Consider the following 22,169-nt stretch of genomic DNA (forward strand, 5'->3'; position numbering starts at 1 on the left):
TGTCTGTTCATAGTTATTAGAGATGTACAAGATGTACCCTTGTCTGTAAACAATGACTGGACATAATGTATTTTTGACCTGTATTGACGTGTATGTGGGGGTGTGATCCTCTATGCTATAAAACCAGAACTCAGTGTATTTTTGTCAGAGCAAATAAGCCATATGCTGACGGTTGTTCTCCGTTGTCAATAAACTCATCGTTTGATTGCACTTTTCTGGTGCCTCCGTCGTTTGTTGTCTGGTCTACAGTTGATCGATCTCGCTTCAATACTAAATATGTTTTTCTACGTGTGTGTGTGTGTGTGTGTGTGTGTGTGTGTGTGTGTGTGTGTGTGTGTGTGTGTGTGTGTGTGTGTGTATATATACATATTTTACAAATTAAATAGAGTAAACAAAATATATAAAATATACAGAGGTTGGTAGTTGGACATGTGCAAAACAGTGGCATTAATGTACAGTGTGGAGTGCATAATGTTGAAGTTCCAGTAGTGTGGGTGAGGTGTCTATGACGTGTTCAGCAGTCTGATGGCCTGGTGGAAAAAGCTGTCTCTCAGTCTGCTGGTACGGGACCGGATACTGCAGAACCTCCTTCCCGATGGAAGTAGTCTGAACAGTTTATGGCTGGGGTGACTGGAGTCCTTGATGATCCTCCCCGCTTTCCTCAGGCACCGCTTCCTGTAGATGTCTTGGAGGGAGGGAAGCTCACCTCCAATTATCCGTTCAGAGCACCGCACCACTCTCTGGAGAGCTTTGCGGTTGTAAGCGGTGCTGTTGCCATACCAGGTGGTGATGCATCCAGTGAGGATGCTCTCAATGGCACAGCGATAGAAGGTCCTGAGGATGTGGGGGCTCATGCCAAATCTTAACCTTGTTAATAGTCATTATTTCCTGTAGAAATCGTTGGTTGTTACAATAAAAAATGTCAGTTAAATATATCATACAGGAGACACACACAGTGATATTTGAGAAGTGAAATGAAGTTTATTGGATTTACAGAAAGTGTGCAATAATTGTTTAAACAAAATCAGGCAGGTGCATAAATTTGGGCACCACAAAAAAAGAAATGAAATCAATATTTAGTAGATCCGCCTTTTGGAGAAATTACAGCCTCTAAATGCTTCCTGTAGCTTCCAATGAGAGTCTGGATTGTGGTTGAAGGTATTTTGGACCATTCCTCTTTACAAAACATCTCTAGTTCATTCAGGTTTGATGGCCTCCGAGCATGGACAGCTCTCTTTAACTCACACCACAGATTTTCAATAATATTCAGGTCTGGGACTGAGATGGCCGTTCCAGAACGTTGTACTTGTTCCTCTGCATGAATGCCTTAGTGGATTTTGAGCAGTGTTTCGGGTCGTTGTCTTGTTGAAAGATCCAGCCCCGGTGCAGCTTCAGCTTTGTCACTGATTCCTGGACATTGGTCTCCAGAATCTGCTGATACTGACTGGAATCCATGTGTCCCTCAACTTTGATTCCCAGTCCCTGCACTGGCCACACAGCCCCACAGCATGATGGAACCGCCACCATATTTACTGTAGGTAGCAGGTGTTTTTCTTGGAATGTTGTGTTCTTTTTCCTCCATGCATAACGCCCAAATAACTCAATTTTAGTTTCATCAGTCCACAGCACCTTATTCCAGAATGAAGCTGGCTTGTCCAAATGTGCTTTAGCAAACCTCAAGTGGCTCTGTTTGTGCTGTGGGTGGAGAAAAGGCTTCCTCTGCATCACTCTCGCATACAGCATCTCCTTGTGTAAAGTGCACCGAATGGTTGAACGATGCAATGAATCTGCTGCAAGATGATGTTGTAGGTCTTTGGTGCTAGTCTGTGAGTTGACTCTGACTGTTCTCACCATTCGTCGCTTCTGTCTATCCGAGATTTTTCTTGGTCTGCCACTTCGAGCCTTAACTTGAACCGAGTCTGTGGTCTTCCATTTTCTCAATATGTTCCTAACTGTGGAAACGGACAGCTTAAATCTCTGAGACAGCTTTCTGTATCCTTCCCCTAAACCATGATGGTGAACAATCTTTGTCTTCAGGTCATTTGAGAGTTGATTTGAGACCCCCATGTTGCTACTCTTCAGAGAAAATTAAAAGAGGGAAACTTACAATTGACCCCCTTAAATACTCTTTCTCATTATTGGATTCACCTGTGTATGTAGGTCAGGGGTCACTGAGCCTACCAAGCCAATTTGAGTTCCAATAATTAGTTCTAAAGGTTTTGGAATCAATAAAATGACAACAGTGCCCAAATTTATGCACCTGCCTGATTTTGTTTAAACAATTATTGCACACTTTCTGTAAATCCAATGAACTTCATTTCACTTCTCAAATATCACTGTGTGTGTCTCCTATATGATATATTTAACTGACATTTTTTATTGTAACAACCAACGATTTCTACAGGAAAATAATGACTATTAACAAGGTTGCCCAAACTTTTGCATCCCACTGTACACCCCTTGTGGGTGGGCACACTGAATGGCGTCTAGAGGGGGGTCTGTTCATTCAGCCCCACCTCACCTCGCCCCACTTCTCAATTTTAAATTTGCATGTAGACATTGAGGGTTCTGTGGAGGGGTCGTGCTGACACTAGCTGTTATCTGGCAGAGGGTTGTCTGTGCCATGCCCCCCTTTTTAAATGCACTTTAGAACACCATGCACGAACACCAAATATGAGCAGGCGGAGTGAGGCATGGGGTCTTTTCACAACCCTGTTCCTTGTTTGCCGTCTGGGGCTGAAGGTTGGGAAGAGGAGCTTGTTGTCCGTTTAGGGTCTGGGATGGTGGACTCTTCTGCTGCTGTGGGGACTGAGCCGGTCGGCTTGCCTCATCCCAGAGTGAAGAGGACCATCTCCTGGGTCTGGGGCCTAAATATAAAGTATGTATGGGGAGTGTGAGTGTGTGTACGGTGTCCATTTCTGTGCGTCTCCTTGTTGGGTGTGTGTGTGTCTGTGTGTGTGTTATTTGTGTATATGTTGGTTGTTGCTGTGGTCTCTCTCCTCTCAGCAGGTGTTCAGGCAGATGCTCGGTGTTTTTGCACAGTTGAAACTGACTGACTGATTCAGTCTTAGAGCAGCTGTGTCTGCGCTTTATTGCCATCTTGATGCACCTGATTGTCAGAGGTGTCAGACCTGGTGGTTCCAGCTTTTAAAGTAACCATTTCAAAGTAAGGTGATGACAAGTTGATTGTATGGTTGTAATGATTTTTCCGACCACAGACAGATATAGATATCTTTTGTTTATGAACTCTTTATAGCTCCCTTTCTTTCACCCAATCAGCATTTTTCACCATCACACTGCATACTGTTGTACACACTGTTGGTGATGTACAGTGGCAGAAATAATTAGTTGAACATCTGCTGAATTTGTAAATTTGCTCACTTACAAATAAATGGACCATCTCTAATTCTTTTATAGCACTTTCATTTTAATAGAGACACACAGAATATTGTCCAAAAATCCAGAAAAAAACAGTACATACAAGTTATAACTTGATTCACATGTCATTGAGTGAAGTAAGTATTTGATCCACCCCAAACAAAGCATGAAATCCTTGCTGGCAAACACAGTGGCAGCAAAAGTGAGATCTCAGGAGAGATTCTGGGCCACTCCTCCTTAAAGACATTCTCTAAACCTTTTAGGTTTCTTCACTGTCTGCATGATTTGAGTTTCATCTGACCACAGCACTTTCAACCAAGGCTTCTCTGTGTCATTTAGATGTTCACAGACAAACTTAAGACAGGTCTGTACCTGTGCCTTCTTGAGCAGGGGGATTTCAAGATTTTGGTGCTGTCTGGTGTCTTATCAGTGCTGTTCTGGGTAACTGTGTTCCCACCTGCCCTCAGATGATTAATAAGCTCCTATATGTAGTTTTGGGTTGATCCACCACCTTTCTCAGAATCATCGTCACGCAAAGAGGCGAGATATTGCGTGGGCCCCCAGACGGAGGGCACCTGAGGGTAAATGATAAATTTACTGTTCTTGTATAGCACTTTTCTGCTCTACTTGAGCACTCTTTTCTACACATAAGTGCTTTCTATCCATCTACACATTCAGACTCCAATCAGTGCATCAGAGGAACATGGGGTTCAGTATCTTGTCCAAAGACTGAAGCAATGGATCTCCACCTGCTGAGCTACAGCCACCCCACCAGGGGGGTAGGAGGGTCATTTTACATTTCTTCCATTTCTGAATAATCACGCACTGCTGTCACCTTCTCTTGACGGCTCTTTGGTTTTGCCCATGGTGGCAGAGAGGTTGAAATGGAGTTGAGATCAGGAGTATCTGTAATTGACTGATGGATTGATTGATTTCTGTGGGCCACATGGACACATGCACACACAATCTGTAGGACCCACACTTCTGGCTGGGTTTTAGGGTATCAAATACTTATTTCTCTGAATGAAATGCAATGTAGAAGTTATTTCTCTATACTTCTATATCTCCATCCATCCATCCATCCATCCATCCATCTTCTTCCGCTTTATCCGGGGCCGGGTCGGGGGGGCAAAAGCCTAAGCAGAGAAGCCCAGACCTCCCTCTCCCCAGCCACCTCCTCCAGCTTATCCGGGGGAACACCAAGGCGTTCCCAGGCCAGCCGAGAGATATAATCTCTCCAGCGTGTCCTGGGTCTGCCCCGGGGCCTCCTCCCGGTGGGACATGCCCGGAACACCTCACCCAGGAGGCGCCCAGGAGGCATCCTTGTCAGATGCCCGAACCACCTCAGCTGGCTCCGTTCTATGTGGAGGAGCAGCGGCTCTACTCTGAGCCCCTCCCGGATGGCTGAACCTCTCACCCTATCTCTAAGGGAGAGGCCAGCCACCCTTTGGAGGAAGCTCATTTCCGCCGCTTGTATCCGCAATCTCGTTCTTTCGGTCACTACCGACAGCTCGTGGCCATAGGTGAGGGTAGGGACGTAGATCGACCACGCTCCCTCTTCACCACGACGGACCGGTCAGCGTCCGCATCACTGCGGCCGCAGCACCAATCCGTCTGTCGATCTCCGGCTCCCTTCTCCCATCACTCACGTACAAGACCCCCAGGCTTCTATATCTATCTGTATATATTATTATATATTTTGTTTTTACAAAGGACAGACCACAACATGTTCACAGCTTTAATTCTACAAACAGAGCTTTAAACACAGGGCTATCTCAAGGTTTGTTTTAGTAGAAAAATGAAAGGAACCATGATTGAGCAACATCCAAAGAACGGCTTTGTAGTGAACTGAAGCCATGTTAAAAACAATAAAACATGTCCACTCATTGTGCTTCTCATGGGCTTGTTTTGATATTTCATGCTTCCCCCCCCACACTTATTTGCCTTCAGTGAACTCTGCTCTTGTTTCTAAGGCAACTTTTCATCCAGTCAACATTTGACCTACACCCAGAGTGTCTTTGTTCAGGTTTATGAGATAAGCAAACCATTGCAATCTGTTTTTATTTACACACTAATTTTTATCTTTATCAGTGTGTACTCACAGATAAAGGGGTGTGTTTAATGCAACACACATTCTGACTGTATTCATTTAATAGTTAAAGCAGTCTTGGGTAATAGTGGAGCAATATATTATTAACTATACAACAGCTGTTATAGGGGAAGAGCAGGGCACACCCGGGACAGGTCACCAGTCTGTTGCAGGGCTACATCAAGCCCTCACATGTACAACTTTTGAAATGTCCATAACGTCCTTTTGATCTGAACAATTTGTTAAGCTCTATATTACTGCTGGCATCTCCTCACCAAGAGTAACTCTGCATTTTATTGACAAAATTACAAAAAACCCAACAAAAAATAGACTTACTGAGTTTAATAGGGTGTCTGTTTGAAAGAAACACGAGTTTATTGCTAGGATGAAAAAAAAAATCCATCCATAAAAATTACTGCTGGTATGACATCATCACCTGGAGCGGCAGGGAGTCGTGATCCTTGCTGCTGATAGGCTCACTGGGAAGAGGGTTGGGATTTTATTAATAAAAGCATCCAACACTTTGAGTACAACACACCGCAGAGTCAGACGGTAAGCAGCATCAAGGCAAGGATACTGATCAGAAGATAGCAAGGTAAGAGGACTTTTTTTGTTACTTGTAACAATAAACAGGATATCATCTGCAGCAAAGGTTTGCAACTAACAGCAGCAGGTCCTTATTTTAAGTTCCTTCCTGTTAATTACGAATGCAGACTTAAGTGTTTATTATATGGCGACATGGCAGGGACACTAAAAGCTACATGAAACCAAATAATCACAATATTATGCTCTTGTTTTCTGAGATTAAAAAAATGTATCCAGCTGCTATGAGCTGTAGTGTATTTCATGCAGTGTTTTACAGACTAAGTTGGATCTTTGTGATGCTCAGTGTGTGTTTTTCATGAGCAGAAAATGTTGTTAATAATCTGAATTTCTCTTAAAAAGAAGTGGAAATTCTTTCCACAATGCACATCTCACTCCTTACAAGCTTTTACTGTTTTAGGAAAACATTAGAGTTGCCATGGTAACAGCTCTCACCTGAGTGACTCACTGAGCACCACACCTGTCTAAAGTTTAAAAGAGAGAGACAGATGAGCCAATCTTCCCACATATTACGTAGCCCTTTGTGAGCAGCTATTCATGCTGATATCAGCAGTGAAACACGGCATTTACTCAGCTCGAGTCATTATTCACCGCGTGCTTTTATAAAAACGATTGAGAAACATGTTGCAAGGCGCAGTCTGTAAGAAGTACTGACTCATACTGGGTGCTGCACTCTAGGACGCACACTGTTTATTTTTTACAGCAACAACAACCAACTTTTTCAGATTAGCCGTCACTGTAGTCCACGCTGATGTGGACAACCCGCCACAGCTGCCCAACAAATGTTCAGGTTTAACTTTCTGCAGTTCCTGAAGCTGAAGGCAACTTAGGCTTAGAAGTCCTTTTAAGGGAATTTAGGACCACAACTGAAGATAAAGCAACCACTCCAGGTTATTTAATTTTTCTGGTTCACTGGACCTCTAGCTCTCTGAAAGCCCGACAGTTTCTGAGCATTTTTTCCCTTATTGTAGGTTTATCCTCCTAAAGTGCTGCACCTCTATGGAAATCAAAGTGTCATTACTGGAAACACAAAGAAGTGTGGCGTATAGCAGACTCTTTAGTGTTTTTTCTTAACTTCTGCTAGGCTGGGGGTTCATTTGGCTAGACCCCAAATCACAAAACCATAAAACAAAACATCCCCAACAAACTGTACTAATGTATGCAGGCTAATTTGTTGGTTCTGGATAACGTGGACAAATTTACAAGCCCACCTTGATTTAAGTCCAGATTCAGCTTGAATTCGTGCCAAGTTTAAATCATTTAAATCAGCACAACATGAACCACACCTGGAACCAGTTTCAGCCATGCCTTGGTTAAATCCATGTTGCTGGTTTTGCACTTCTCCAAGTCATTCCTAGAAATCTCAAAATATGACTACTGTTGGCTCAGATATCTGGAAACTCTTCCTTGCATTTTCATTTTCCACTCGTCCAGTTCAGGGTCCAAGAGTGCCCGAAGCTCATCTCAGCTGACGTGCAATCAATTATTTCTCAAAGGCTACATAAGACTTGTTTTTAGAATACTGAATTCAATACTTTAAGACTTTAGGGTCCACGAGAACCCAGGTCTTTGTTTCATAAATGCCACCGGTATCAATAGCAGGATGGAAATCGTACTCCTCCCTCTGTTCTCAAACTGAGCAGTGTCTGTTCTGTCTGTCTCCACCTATTCTGCCTGTAGCCTTCAAAAGCTTCTGAGTCTGCACTAACACTCCCTTTTCAAAGGCCTTTTCAACTCCAGATGTCCTTATACACATTCACAGGGTCATTTTTCTCCACTGTTTCCAGTCTTTCTGTATTGCTAATGTCAGCATAGGGCAACAAGTTGCACAGCTTTTTGCTACTTTGCTACTTTCTCCAAAAGCAACACTGAAAAACTCAGGATGGGTACCCATGTGTGGTGCACAGTATCGGGGGGGGGGGCTTTTGATGCATCTCTTATACAGAAACAACAATGGCAAGGCTTTCATTTCATTCATGACAGAATAACCGATCTCTCTCCATTGTCTCTCTCTGGCCTTTGGCAGGCACGCACAGAAAACTCTGAGCTCCCCTAACATGATGGCTACAGTTAAAGGCATGGCACACACGATACCCAGTCATGTTCTCAGAGTGGGCCAAACTATTTGCTTGGAACCGGCACAGGAGACAGTCACCCACCATGATGATCCTGATCTCGACATTTCTCTGGAAAATCTCAACCAGTTAATCTTGGAACTCGATCCTACATTTGAACCCATCCAATGCAGCAAAAGTCCCACATGTCTCAGCCCCCCTACAGGTACAGTAAGACTGTAAACACTTCTCTTGTTCTACCCAATTCAACCTCGCATCGCTTTATTGCAAATGCATCAAATTCAAACGAGAGACAGTCAAAACTTGCTTGCTGTGTGGGAAACTTATCTCAAAAAATTGTGTGGTTAACAGGTACCACATAGCAACTTTATTGCTCTGAAATCAGTTACGTATAAAAGCCTAAAGGTGCCAAGTGCAGTTTCGCAGAAAATCTACATCTAATTGACCTCAAAGCCACTTCTCCAGTTTTTTCAAGTTATATGATATTCATTTTGAAACCATGCACCAGCAGAAATATAGCAGCAACCTGCGAAGGGTGGAGCTTACTGAGGTTACAAACACTAACCTGACTAGATTAAAACTTGTTTAATACGCCATATTTGATTCGGGCATTCACAATTCTAAGGAACAATATGTTAGGTCCTCCTTAAGTTGACAAGGAAGAGATAAAGAGGGTTTGAAGCTACTGTATTACACCAAACAGTAAGAAGACCATTTCAAAGACACTTCAAGCTCAGAGTGCATCAGCATCATAAGCAAGTTTAAATATTGCTTTGGTTGCATGTCTCTTAAAATCAGTTTAGCAACTTTTTGAAAGCTATTTTCTCTGCTGCTGTGGATTCAAACGTGTAAAAACATTGCTTTTTGGTAAAGAAGTCATCAGTTTCTAATTTCTCTTAAAATTACTCCCCTTGACCCTGTTGAAGCCTGGTTACAGACAGTGTGCTGGGAAAACCCGTCATCATGTTTCACCCATCACGTTATCACACATTCAGCAATAAACTAAAGCAACTTAATGTTGCCTACACGTTTGGTACCTACATGTTTAATCTGCTTTCTGATCATTTACCTAAATATACTATTGTAGAAAAGCTAAATTTACTTACAATTTAGAGTGATATGTGGACCCAATATAACATGTACAAAGGGCCTGTTTAGCCATTTTTTTGTGCTTCAGTCTAACTCTTGAAAGCTCCCAGCTTTCAGAGGTGTGACACAGATCACAGTAAAACCATAGCCACCCTTGTAAACAAATAGTACAGATAGCCTTGGGCTCTGGAAATTTACCCACCCTTTTTGAGATAGTTTTAATATTTTTAATCATGTTGTAATTGCACCACTTTGTCTGTTCTGGGATTATTGCCCAGACTTGTACCACACCCTGCATGTGTTACAGTTACAGATTGAAAAAGCTCAGCGAGCAGTCACGCATCGGGCTGGAACAACGGTGCCTCATTCAGTCCTGCTTTCATCAGAAAGTGTGCGCAAGAGTCAAAGCATACATACATATGTGTAAAAATAAATGGGTTTCCTGTTTCTGATCTTTTCTTCAGAGAAGTTTGGTCGTGTGTTTATGAAACTGTCACGTGTTCTGAAAAGGCGAATAAGTTTAAAGGAAATCAAGCAGCTGTGTGTAGAAATATCTCCATATTCAGGCAGATTTCGCTCTTTCTGCATGAACATTAGTCATAATTATGCAACTCTGGTTGCAGAAGCCGCTCGTCTGGCATATACAGACACCACATGCTACAGCATTTTCTTAAGGGCATAAATTCTCTGAGAGCCAATCACCGTGGTGATCCTGACGAAACGTGAAGTGGCTGAGGCTCCTGTAGGTGACCTAATGTTCTAGCAACAGTACAAATGTGCAACTCAAAGAACAGTCTGTGCAAGCAGGTACCTGCATGACAAAAATACCTGGCAACGGTGTGTTTACATACACACCAAGCCAGTTCCGCTGATATAAACCAAACCAACACTGTTTTTTCCCCTCACCAGAATAAACTTTTTTTCCCCCCAATACTAACATCTCACCCTTCCATCCACAGATGCCTCTTGCTCAGACGAAGATTTCTCTGAAGTTGTGCTCATTCCTAGAGGCTGCTCAACCATTTCATCACCCACAGTGGTCCCCTCGGTGTCCCCGAGTATTCCCATCCCCACACATAACGGCCTCAGATGCAGTCCCCATGGGACGCTGGTTTTCTCCAGCTCCCCATCGTCCTCTCTGCCCCCGCTGCCATTTGGCAGTGCACCCAGGCGAAACCCCTCACCGAAGAATGACTTTTGCCAAGGATCCCTGCGACTGTCACACTCCAACAGAAACAGCACCGCCTCGCTCCTCTCCACCTCGACCTGCTCGGACACCAGCTACATCCTTGGCAGGTAAAACTCAGTAAGACATCCCATCATGATGCAAATGTCTTCCATTCTGTCCATTTCTCTGGTCTTGAAAACTGATCCACTTTAAACATGGTGAGTATTTTGAGGTGACACGAGCAGAGAAGGCCCGAGTCGATTTGGATGAGCAGTGCTCACATTGTGGCTAAAAGTTGTTCCACTCTGTGTTTAGGCGAGGGTCGCTCGCTCGCTCACACACACACAAACCCCTTTGTCTGGCCATTTTTATGCAGACACTCGTAGATATTATTGCCTTTCCAAGCGTCTTACTCCAAACTTTAACCATCACAGGTAAGAGCCAAACCCCAACTCCAAGTCTCAAACTTCAAGCAGGCCTGAAAGAGTTTTAACACAGTTTCACAGCATTATGCTCAATCCTTTCATTTGTGTTAGGGTTCATTTCTAAACACAAAGTCAAGATTCTCCTTATTTAGAAAAGGGAAGGGGGAGACATTTTCTCACCAACATACATGCTGCAGAAACTAACTGTATTTCCCAGTGAAATACAGTTAGTTTCAAATTTTTTACTGAATTTACTAAGAAATTGTAAATTTCTTATGGACAATTTATGTCCATGTACACAAAATTTCTGACATGCATCTCTCCCCTGATCTAAAACAGGTCTTACAACTTAGTTGGGCTTGCCTTTATTTATTTTTGGTTATTTTTGTCTTTTGGTTTCCTGTGAGAAATGATTTCAATCACTCACTTGAGTCCTTATCAAGAAACCTGCAACCTGCAGTTTGCATTTTGAAAAAGCACAATCACATAGTCAACAAGTTTATCCTTACAGCTGTGCACGTTTAGAATCAATGAGTGTTATATGTGTACTTTACGAGTGTGTTTGTCATGCATTTATAGAGCAACTTAAAACTGTAGCTAGAAAAAATAGGTCAGGTTGCACTAGGCCTAAAATACCGCACAACCTTATGTTCAATTTGTTCTATAGCTGCAGCACCAGTTTACATCGCAACAGTCGTCTACAGGTGCATTATAATTAGAGGTAAAGACTCAATGACAGTCTTCCATGAGTAAGAACTTAGTGACACTTTTAATAGGAAGAGCTAGAAAAGACGTTTCATGGTTTTTCTTGGCTCAGTCTCCTGCTCTTACACAAGCACAGTCTGCATATATCTAAGGCAAAAGGCATTTAACAGACAATTCTTTGCTTTTATTTTAGATTTTACCATTTGATAACCAGAAAATCCTGAATACCAAAACCAGTTACCCACTGTAATTTATTTTGTTTTGAAACAGTTTGAAATATTAAAAAAACAACTTAATCTATCAACAGAAAAGAAGAAAACTGACTTGTATTTCCAAAAACATGTATTGTGTTAAAGAGCTGTTGACTGCATTTGAACTAGTGCGGTACTGTACTTTGTTTTAAAACTACTTTGTGCCTTAAAACGGTGCCGTAAAGCAACTTAGTACCTCCAAATGTGTGTGATCTTTGTCATGGCAACGTGTCCAAGCGTCCCACAACTTAAGTAATACGCAGCACGAATGCTACAACAAAGGTGAAGCAAGAATAAACCTGCTGCTCGGTCTGTGGATTTTCGTCAGACTCGGGGATCACTGGGTTGCTTTTGTTGCCATTTCCCAGTTGTTGTGTTTCAAAAACGCCGGTTTTGATTTCCGTGAACGAAACACTCTCATAACTCATTGAGTGATGCTACTGACCAGCCAATCGGTGGCATGCAGTCTGACGATGTCACATTTCAGTACCTGCTCGGATTGCTTGGAACCCCGGCCAAACGGGTACTAAAAAAGTACCTGGTAACAGGTGAAAACTGTGCCTAGTCAATCTGAGTAGGTAATAATGGAAAAGGGGCTTAAGTGACTAGAACCTCAATTTAACCATGCTAGTCATTAAGAAGACCTTTTCATTCACAAAGGTGGCCTAGGTAAGCCTCTTGAAGAGGTTTGCTTCTGCAGAGGATAATTACAAAAATACTTTTAAATTAAAAAAACAAAAAACATGTTTTTTTTTTTATTAAAGTCTTTGTTCCTTTGATTATAGTTATCCTTCTAGAGGGAATTAAAAATTTAAAAAAATTTCTCACTGCCAAAGAACCTTGTGTTTCCAACATTATTTTTCCTCCTTTTTCCTTTCCTCATAGTAACCTCTCCTTAACCGGTGAAGATGCCGATTTTCCAGACTCCATGCTACCCGGCTCCTTTAGCGACGATTCCAGGAGGAAGCCATGTAATAACAGGCAAAGCCTGGAGAAGCCCTTGATGACAAAGCCAGGACATTTACAGGAAGTGAACAGCAGAGGAGCACAGAACGGCCCAGTCTCAGGGTCACTGACCGATATTCCTTTACTGTTAGTCAACGGTGCACCTCAACAGGATCTGCACAGCCCTGAACCACAGATCGAGTTACTCCAGAGGAACCCTGTGGCAAAACCAACTTATTCCAGTTCTCAAGCCCGTTTTAACGGCAGCCAGCCATCAATGAAATTTGTCATGGATACATCAAAGTTTTGGTTCCGTCCACACATCAGCAGAGCAGAAGGTGAGACCCAAGCAAGCATCACATGAAGACCTTAGAGTAAAAGCACTAAATTCACAGTGGACTCGTTTGAGGAGGTCTCAAAAGTAACAATTTCATTTCACAGTCCTGCTTAAAGTACAAAATGTTGATGCAATTCAGCATGAAAGCCTTCACCACAAAGTTAAACACATTCACTGCAGATATTTCCCCCCCGGTGCTTTTCCATCAATGGGAATCTTCTCAAAAGCTTTGTTCAAACTCTGAAAGTATGCCATCAAGCTAAAGTGGTGAATAAGTGTTTTTTTCTTGAGTAATAAAACACAAGTTGTTGCATTTTTCTGAGCATTTTTGATGTCTTATTTATTCTAGCTGAAGCTCTGGTAAAAGACAAGGAAGCAGGAACCTTTGTGGTGAGAGACAGCACCTCCTACAGAGGCAGTTTTGGTTTGGCCATGAAGGTAGATCAAACGCCCACCAGCTTTACTGCTGCTGCCTATCCAGGTAAGCTCACTAGTAAGAGCAGTGGCCTGACCTCACAGCGACATAAAAAAAATGTCAAGTTTCAAAAGCAGAAATCAGTCAGATCCAGGAAACAGAAGATCTTAAAGCCACAAAAAACACAACTGCACACACAAAGCATGAATACAGTGTAGCGTGGTGCTGTTGTTGTTACTCATATATAACACAGACGGTATATAAAGATCTCTAATTTTACATAAATGCTCTGGTCTATACCAGAGACCTGCAGCGAATGCCTTACCCAACTCTGCTGACGACATCAAGCTATCTGTGGCGAGCTAGTACGCAGTGCTGTCATTTTTTCCTACCACAGTATACCTTGTATAAACACAAAAGAAAACCAGCTATTTACGGCACTGTAAGCAGTCGACGCGGAAAAAAAAAGGACCTCACTCACGAAACAATTTTGAGGCTTGCCTCGTTTGTAGATTTGTATGTTTTCATCCCTTTCAGGAATGCAGGATATGTGAGCGTTGGTCGAGCTCTGAGACCACTTCACTGACAGGCTCCATCCATCGAATTATCCCTACATCACGGGCAATCTAGCAACATGTTTTTCTATTTAGCATGGTTTTCTTTAGCAGTACATTATATAATATTCCCTCTTTTATTTAAACCAGTCACAAAAATGTAAGGCTATAAAATGGAACTAAAAACACTAATTAACTCTGTGAGACCAAACAGTTTGCCTTAGCTGAGCTAAAGTTATAAATCCTTCACATACAGGCATTCAAAGGCTGCCTATTCTGCTCGCTTACAGCACCAATCTATTCTTAACTCTGGCCTCGGTGCAGTCCCTTAGTTTACCCTCTGTCATAAATGAATCATTTTAGCTCCTCTCCCTTTAAATGAACTTTCACCTGATTGGTTGCCCCGTACAAACAGACGGTTCAAACAGCAGGTGCATGAATATCTGCTCTCAATGTGAGTTTTCCGCTCCCAGGGATTATTGAACAAAGCTTCCGCCAGTTTAAGACAAGCATCCAACACTGTAACAGTCTATAACAGGGAAGAATGACAAATAATTTCCAAAACACTTCAAAGTTTCAGCGAGACATGACTGACAGCATCATGTGCATGCTGATAATCGCCTAGCCACAAAACAATTGGAGGAACAAAAGAAGAGAGTGTATGCCCTGAAACCTCGCACCACTGCTCGTGAGAACGGCCAATAAATTAGCCTGTAAAGCTCTGCGACTCTATTTTATGGAGCTATTTTACCAACAGACCAGCACTAGTCAGTCCTTAGGGGGGAAAAACATAGGACAGGGTGAGAACATCAGATCATTGATGGCCATATTTATGTGTTTATGGTGGCCTTGTGAGTCAGAATGAATTTTAAATTGAAGTAAATTAACTCCCTGATCACAGCAAATGACCGGAGACAACTATCTGTAAAACTCTACATTTATTAAATCTAATTTATCTGGGCTGCATGGAGGCAAAATGCATGGCTCACGCACTAAATGAATGGCAGCACTTTACTTATTACAGCAGCAACATAATGTTTTTTGAAAGCTTTATGTACCCTGCATCTCTCACAATTAGAAATCACTGCCATCCAGCGCTATTAGTAACTAATGCCTCTTTTCCATCATTGTGGTCTCAGTGCTCTGCCTCAGTGCCTTTTAAGAACAAGCTCACATTTCGAAAGATTTGGGAATCCTATGCAGCAGCGCTAGCTGAAGCTGGGTGAAAGAATTCGTAGGTTACATTTGCCAATCGCTGATGAACATCTTGCAGTGCCCTGCCACACAGCCACTGACGTCAACACGAGCAATTATGTGGTCCTGTGTCTTCTTTTTTGAAGAAACTGGTGGGAAAGGGTTATTCCAGTGCTTCTTTATCATATCGCCTTCATATATTGTGCATTCTGTGTGTATATCATTCTCTGACATTTGTCCTTTTGTCAAAACAGGGGAAAGTAGCTCTGATCTTATCAGACACTTCCTCATTGAATCATCAGCCAAAGGCGTGCGCATTAAAGGCTCTTCTCAGGAACCCTACTTTGGTGAGTCGAGTTATCAGTTTCATATCCACCGAGAATTCACTTGTCTGCTTAAAAAGCGAGTGCTGCTCTGACTCAGAGATCTCTCGCCTCCTGGGATGTGGGTGGGCATGAGTGGGATGGATCTTATCCTTGAGCATTAGTACAAAGGGTGTGTATTCTCACACCCAAAGAACCTTTCTTATCAGTAGTGTGGGTCACTGGTTTATAATCAGACACCCATGGGCATGTACTGATATGTCTGTCGCCACAGATATGTAATGTTACAGTAATGTTTCACTGAAATATGGAAAAACAGTCATCATAGCAGCAGAAGCAGAGTCTCTGTGTCATAACAAAACTCGGTAGGTTGTCTTCAGACCTGGCAAAGTTCAAACTTCATTGTTCTTGAATTAGCCAATCAGAAAGTTGCTTATCTGTACTCAGCTGGAGCTGTGATTTGCTTTGTGTCTTTGCAGGTAGTCTCTCTGCCTTGGTGTACCAGCACACCATTTCTGCTTACGCCTTACCCTGCAGATTATGCCTCTACTGCCACGGTAACTGAGCCTTTGTTATTACTGCACACACTACACCAGGGGTAGGCAACTCCAGGCCTCGAGGGTCGGTGTCCTGCAGGTTTTAGATGGATCCTTGTTCCAACACAGCTGATTTAAATGGCTAAATAACCTCCTCAACATGTCTTGAAGTTCTCCAGAGGCCTGGTAATGAACTAATCATTTGATTCAGGTGTGTTGACCCACGGTGAGATCTAAAACCTGCAGGACACCGGCACTCAAGGTCTGGAGTTGCCCACCCCCGCACTACAAAAAAAGGAAACATGACAAGTTTAAGCAGCTTTTTTAGAGCTGAGACTTAATAAAGACTAAATAATAAAAGTAATCTTCATGTTTGAAAACTATCAGAATGCCTTAAACCTGGATCCTTTCCAAAGTTTGCAAACAATATTGGTTCATAAACAGTAAAATAATGGAGTTTGACTTTTTGTTTTAAAGTGTATTTCTAAAGGGGCCTTTAACATATTTCATTCAATATAATTAATCGACTGTAAAGGACAACTGCTGGGCCCTGAGAGTGACAGATACCTGCTGTGTGCTGCAGAAAGAGACTATGTGAGAGAGACTGAACTATCTGGAGACAAAAGCAGCTGTAGACAACCATTCATACAGTTTTACTCGTCTATAAAGACATTTTTGAATGAAGGCTTAATTTCAGTCATATTAGCTCAAGCTGAACTTAACAGTGATTGAGTCTGAGTTTTTAGGAAAGGGTTAAAAAGAACACTGCTGGGAATTAAGCTTGTTGAGCCAAATGTAACTGATATTAAAACTTGCTTACTTTCCAGCCCTACTTTAAAGTCAAAGTCAAATTTATTTATATAGCAGATTTTAAAACAACAACTGTTGACCAAAGTGCTGTTAGAGATAAAAACACAGGAAGACATGACAACATTTAAGAAAAGAAGCATAACATAGGAACATCTGAGTGAAAAGCAACACAAATAGAAGTAGTCTGATCTCATTCTGATTTAAAAGCCAAGGAGTAAAAGTGGGTTTTCAATCAGGTTTTGAAAGTGTCTAACGTTGGGGAGGGACTGATGTGAAGAGGCAATTTGTTCCACAGTTTAGGAGCAGTCACAGCAAAGGCCTGATCGCCGCTGTGCTTTAATCTGGACCTCAGGAAAGCCAGGAGTTTGGTCTGCAGACCTCAGTGACTTTGAAGGAGTGTACCGGTTCAAAAGATCAGAAAGGTATGAAGGTGCTAATGCGTGCAATGCCTTAAAAACGAATAATAAAATCTTAAAGTCAATTCAAAAAGTGACATAGTAACCGTGCTGCCGCGTTTTAGACCAGCTGCAGTCGGCTAACCGATGACAGACTGACACCTGACTAATACTCTATAATAATAATAATACTTTAAATTGTCATAGACCAAAAACCATCCTGCTTTATGTAGTACACAGGGTCAAATGTGGGGTGCAATTCTGCTGGCTGCAAAAAACCTTCTGGTCCTAAAGACGTCTGTTGGAAAACATCACTGCTTCCTTCGCTCTCTGAACTCAGTAAACATTTTCTAAATTACTGTAGTTTCAGGTAATACTGAATAAAATATGTAGTTCATTTTGTAAATTATGGTCATCATCAGTCGCAAAGGAGGGTCCTCCAGGATATACTTATTGGCTAATAACCAGTCAATCACAAGATATAAGCCAATGAGTGAGCAATGTCCTCGTTCAGCTCCAAGCCTCAATTCTTATGTGGTGCTGACAAAATGTTCCTTTCGACCAATCAAAATGATGGACACAAACCAATGAGTGACATCACTGAGGTCATGACCATCCTTTAGATATAGTCGATTGTGTTTTTCTGTCTGTGTCAAAGATATAAAGAGGTAGGAAGGTGTCCTCACTCAGACGCTTGGCCTCTCACAGTAGGGCTACTTTCCAAACCAAATTCTAACAACTAAAACTATTTTGGAAAGAAGATAAAAGCCAAACTAAATGAGAATGTTTCTTCAAATTATGGATTGTCGGGTTATCTTTCTCACGTCAGAGACAAAAAGCAGGAACAGATCCTAACAGAGTGCAGCTCCAGCAACCACAAACTGGCAACTGAAAAAAGGAAGTAATGCAGGGGAACCAGGGGTGTTTCAAAGAGTCTGCTAATGTACTGGCAATGAGCAGAAAACTGAAACATGACACTAAAACAGATCTTTACTTGAACAAGTTCTATTGTGCTTTAATGCCACATTTTAAAAAAAAAAAAGCAGAAATATTCCCAGCAGAAGAAGAACAGGAACAACTTGCTGCTCAGTATTCACAAACATGCCCCCAACATCAGGGACACCACATACACTGGAAAAAACATTAATGTTGAATCAACTAAAAGTGTCACTTCTAGGTCATTTGGTCTTACTGTTGTGCCAGTAAAGCCCCTCAAATTCACATAAACTCAAATCTTATTTGTCTACACAGACCTGAGATCAGCAGAGGAGAGAGCAAAAGAGAAAGCACCTTCAGAGGACGACAACAAAATAGGTGAGTCCATGTAACACCCCCACAACTGACTCTGTTTGGGCATTTTAAGTAGTACTGGCCTGTACAGGACCTGGCCTGGTCCAGAGTCCAGATCTGCATTTGGGGAATTTTTGGGAGACTTCTTTGCCTTTGCCAAAATAAAGACAAACTGGACATTTTCTGTCAGATCACAATATTAAAGGTATTAAGAATTTGACCTTTTCTAAGCAGCGAACACTGATGATAAGTTATGATTGAAAACATGATTAAATACATAATTTTGCACCAACACTCCAAAAACTAGGACACGGTTAATTTAAAATTAAGCTAATGGAAACACAGGTTAGTGTGAGCTAATATAGTGCAGCTGCAGGTTTCCTTCTGTTCGCCACAAAGCTGTACCTGTGCTTCAGCACAGCCAGGGTCAGGGTTAAACTCCAACAAATTAAACTCCAAAATAAGCAGTAATAGGAGTCTGACCAACAGAGTTAGGATCCTGAAGTGTTAAAAACAGAAAAGAAAAGAAACCAACAACAACAAACCCCCTTGCATTCATGCCTTTTCCTGTCCTGCGGTTATAAACACTACTCTTCTGCTCTGCAGCCAAGCAGGAAATGCTGATAGTACCGTATCCCACCGACTTGTTATCTGAGGTTTGATCACAAACATCGAAAGCCTGGTTTGAGGGTTTGCACATCGCTTTTATCTGCAGAATATAAAGTGTTGCTTTTACCTGCACCCCTGTTTTCATGTGCATTGACTTCCTGAGCAAACAGCGTGACTGGCTGTCAGGCAGTTTGACTTGCCACAGCCGTGAAGCCTCTCACAGGTGGTAATAATACCTCTTCTCGGTAAAGAGCTACAGTGTTAGAGATGCTGCTGATTTGACGCCACAGCCACGGGTTGCTTCATCAGTGAGAGGTCAAAGAGCGAACTTTTCTTTTAAAGTCTGAAAAACTCAGGATATTATTAAAAACACTTACCGTCGTCCTGAAGGCCTTTCCACATTCCTCAAAGTCTCCTTTCACTAAGTGGGAGAAAAATGTTAAGGCTTTGAAACATTCCAGCTTTTTTGGCTAAATTCCACTCAACCAGGCAGGCAGCCATCTTTGTTTCGACACAGATAAATGGAGGACAAAGTATCCCAAAATTTTATTTACTTCAGTGAAATACTGCGAGATTTCTCAACAGAAAAATAAATAAAGTGAAAATATACACTCCTCCAAAGCAACAAGACAAACTTACATTTTACAGAAACTGGATCACAAGAATATTTTTATTACTTCAAACCAAAAAGTGGTGCACAGTCTTGCAGTGGTTGCTGGGTCAAACGTCCTGGTCAGTGGGCATCCTCTGTGGAGCTTACTCCTCTTCTGCATAAAAGTTATTTGATGAATCAAAATTTGTCATTATAGTGCAAATGAAATACAAAGAAACAATTAAAAAAACCTAAAACAACAACTGCAAAGATATCACAAAGAATCAACTAATAAAAGAAGAAGAAATAAATGATAGTATACATTTCTCATTTATCCGTCTCCTTTATTAACACACAAACATGGGGAGTCTGAGGACATTCTGCTGAATATGACGGCTGCTCTAAGAGCCAAGATCTCTTCTTACTTCCTGACAACACTCACACTGTACTTAAAGTCTCCCAGTGGCAGAGTCGAAACAACCCCTCATCTCTATGTTTAACAAGTGTCTTCGTTTCCAATCCCCTTGTTTGTCTTGTCAACAGCCTCCAACTTTGTCTACCTTAACGCCATCCCCACTGAGATGCTGACGGGACCCTGTGCAGTGCAAAGGGCGGTGTCGTCAACACTCGAGAAGGCTCCAGGTTCCTTCACACCAACCATAGTCAACATGAAAGTATCTCTGAAGGGTGTCACTCTCACAGACATCAACAGGAAGTAAGAAAACACATCAAATCAACGTGTTGCTGAGATTTTATGCGCTCCCGTGGTGTTTAGGTGTGGTCTGTGTGTGACACTGGGTCAAGATGTATCGTTTCTTGCAGACTCTTCTTCAGGCGCCATTACCCTGCTCACATGCTGAGCTACGGTGGTGAAGATCCAGACAATCGAGTGTGAGTATGCATGACATGAGCTGTGAGCGCAGATGTCAGAAATCATCTCCACTGATGGTCATCAGTGTGTTTCATTTCTAATCTGAAACTTTGTCTGTCTTATACTCACAGGTGGACGAGAGGTTCAAGTTTTGGTGCAAGGTAATCTGAACTTCACGTCTAAATAGGGGACCTGTTCTGTTCATTTACACATTTTAGCTGTATTAGCGTAGCTTTGCATCAGCAGCAGCTCAAAATAATCCTTCTTTATCTTACACTGGGTCTTGGTGCAGGAACTCAGTTCATCCTCTTTCTGAAATAAGGTGTTTCAGTCAGCTCCTCCCTTTTAAGCCAGCTTTTTTCTTATTGGCTGCCCCTCATAAATTAATTGTTTGAATAGGATGTGGGTGGGGCTTCTATGAATACTACTGAGAACAATATATTTGACAGTAAATAATGAAAAACAGAAGAGGTCCCTTTCAAAAGTATCTTCTTCTTCCGGTGAAATTAATCTGACTCATGTTTCTTTGTGCCGACAGGTTGTTTGGCTTTGTGGCAAAGGGCATTGAAGCCGGTATGGAGAATGTTTGTCACGTATTTGCAGAATATGACACCCTGCAGCCCTGCAGCGAAGTCATCAAGGTGATTCAGGCAGCTGTATCCAAGCCATAAACATGCAAACCCAGAGACGGCGTGATACAACTTCAAGACTCCTGCTTACACTTTCTGTTTAACACTGTGCTCTTCTACAAATAACCTGTCCAGTATGGTGGTCACAGGAAGTGTCGTTACTGCTTTGGAGAAAACTGGACAAGTTTGTGTTTCTGCTGAATTGCAAGGAAAACCTGATTTAGGTTCCGGTGTCTGATCAGATGATAAAAATCATATTAAAAGAGAGATATATGAGTGATTATGGCAAAAATTAGGATATAGTGGACTGCATCTATAACATATGATTGTAAATGAATGAGGCGCCATAGTTTGAATATCATCCAATCAGATGGTAAAAGCAGTAAAACAAAGCCAACTATTTCTTTTAAGACTGCTGAGAGAACAGTTTTAGATGTGAGAAAGTGGCACGTTATGTCTTCATATGAACAGGAGCCCTTTTCCCTGAGAGGTGAACGTTCATTATCTGATGCATCGAAATATAGTGATGTGGTAATTAAAAGTTTGAAGGTGAAAAGACTTGAAGAGAAACAAATGAACCCTGATAGGTCAGTTCATTTCAAACTCTGCAGCTACCCCTGAATGTATTTATTACACTGCAATGCACTGTAAAAACTTTATTCTCTGTATATTCGTGGATTTTTATTTTTGTCTTTTTGCTCATGATGAAAAATAAACATTTTTAACTATTCATATGTTAATAGCGTGTGTGAAAATAATAAAGAAGAAGCAGCTTTATTTTGCACTTGTGACAGAAAACACAACAGTCTGCACATATTTCTCTGTTTTATTTGAAATGATAAATCTTTAGATAAAAGCATAATGCTTCATTCTGAAGTTACAGAGC

The 22,169-nt window shown here is 41.8% G+C and overlaps 1 protein-coding gene across 1 annotated transcript; it reads left to right on the forward strand.

Moving 5' to 3' along the window:
* Positions 1–5,230: 5,230 nt before the first annotated feature.
* LOC100712492 (tensin-4) lies at positions 5,231–22,013 on the forward strand. The gene is made up of 12 exons (XM_005470143.4): positions 5,231–6,062; positions 8,097–8,350; positions 10,194–10,530; positions 12,669–13,066; positions 13,415–13,546; positions 15,483–15,575; positions 16,031–16,108; positions 18,544–18,606; positions 20,327–20,498; positions 20,606–20,674; positions 20,786–20,815; positions 21,193–22,013. Exons 2-12 carry the CDS (start codon positions 8,128–8,130, stop codon positions 21,323–21,325), a joined length of 1,728 nt encoding a protein of 575 aa, XP_005470200.1. The 5' UTR covers positions 5,231–6,062; positions 8,097–8,127; the 3' UTR covers positions 21,326–22,013.
* The last annotated feature ends 156 nt before the right edge of the window (positions 22,014–22,169 follow it).

The sequence above is a fragment of the Oreochromis niloticus genome, linkage group LG6 (genome assembly GCF_001858045.2).
Source record: "Oreochromis niloticus isolate F11D_XX linkage group LG6, O_niloticus_UMD_NMBU, whole genome shotgun sequence".
In the NCBI taxonomy this organism is placed as follows: domain Eukaryota; kingdom Metazoa; phylum Chordata; class Actinopteri; order Cichliformes; family Cichlidae; genus Oreochromis; species Oreochromis niloticus.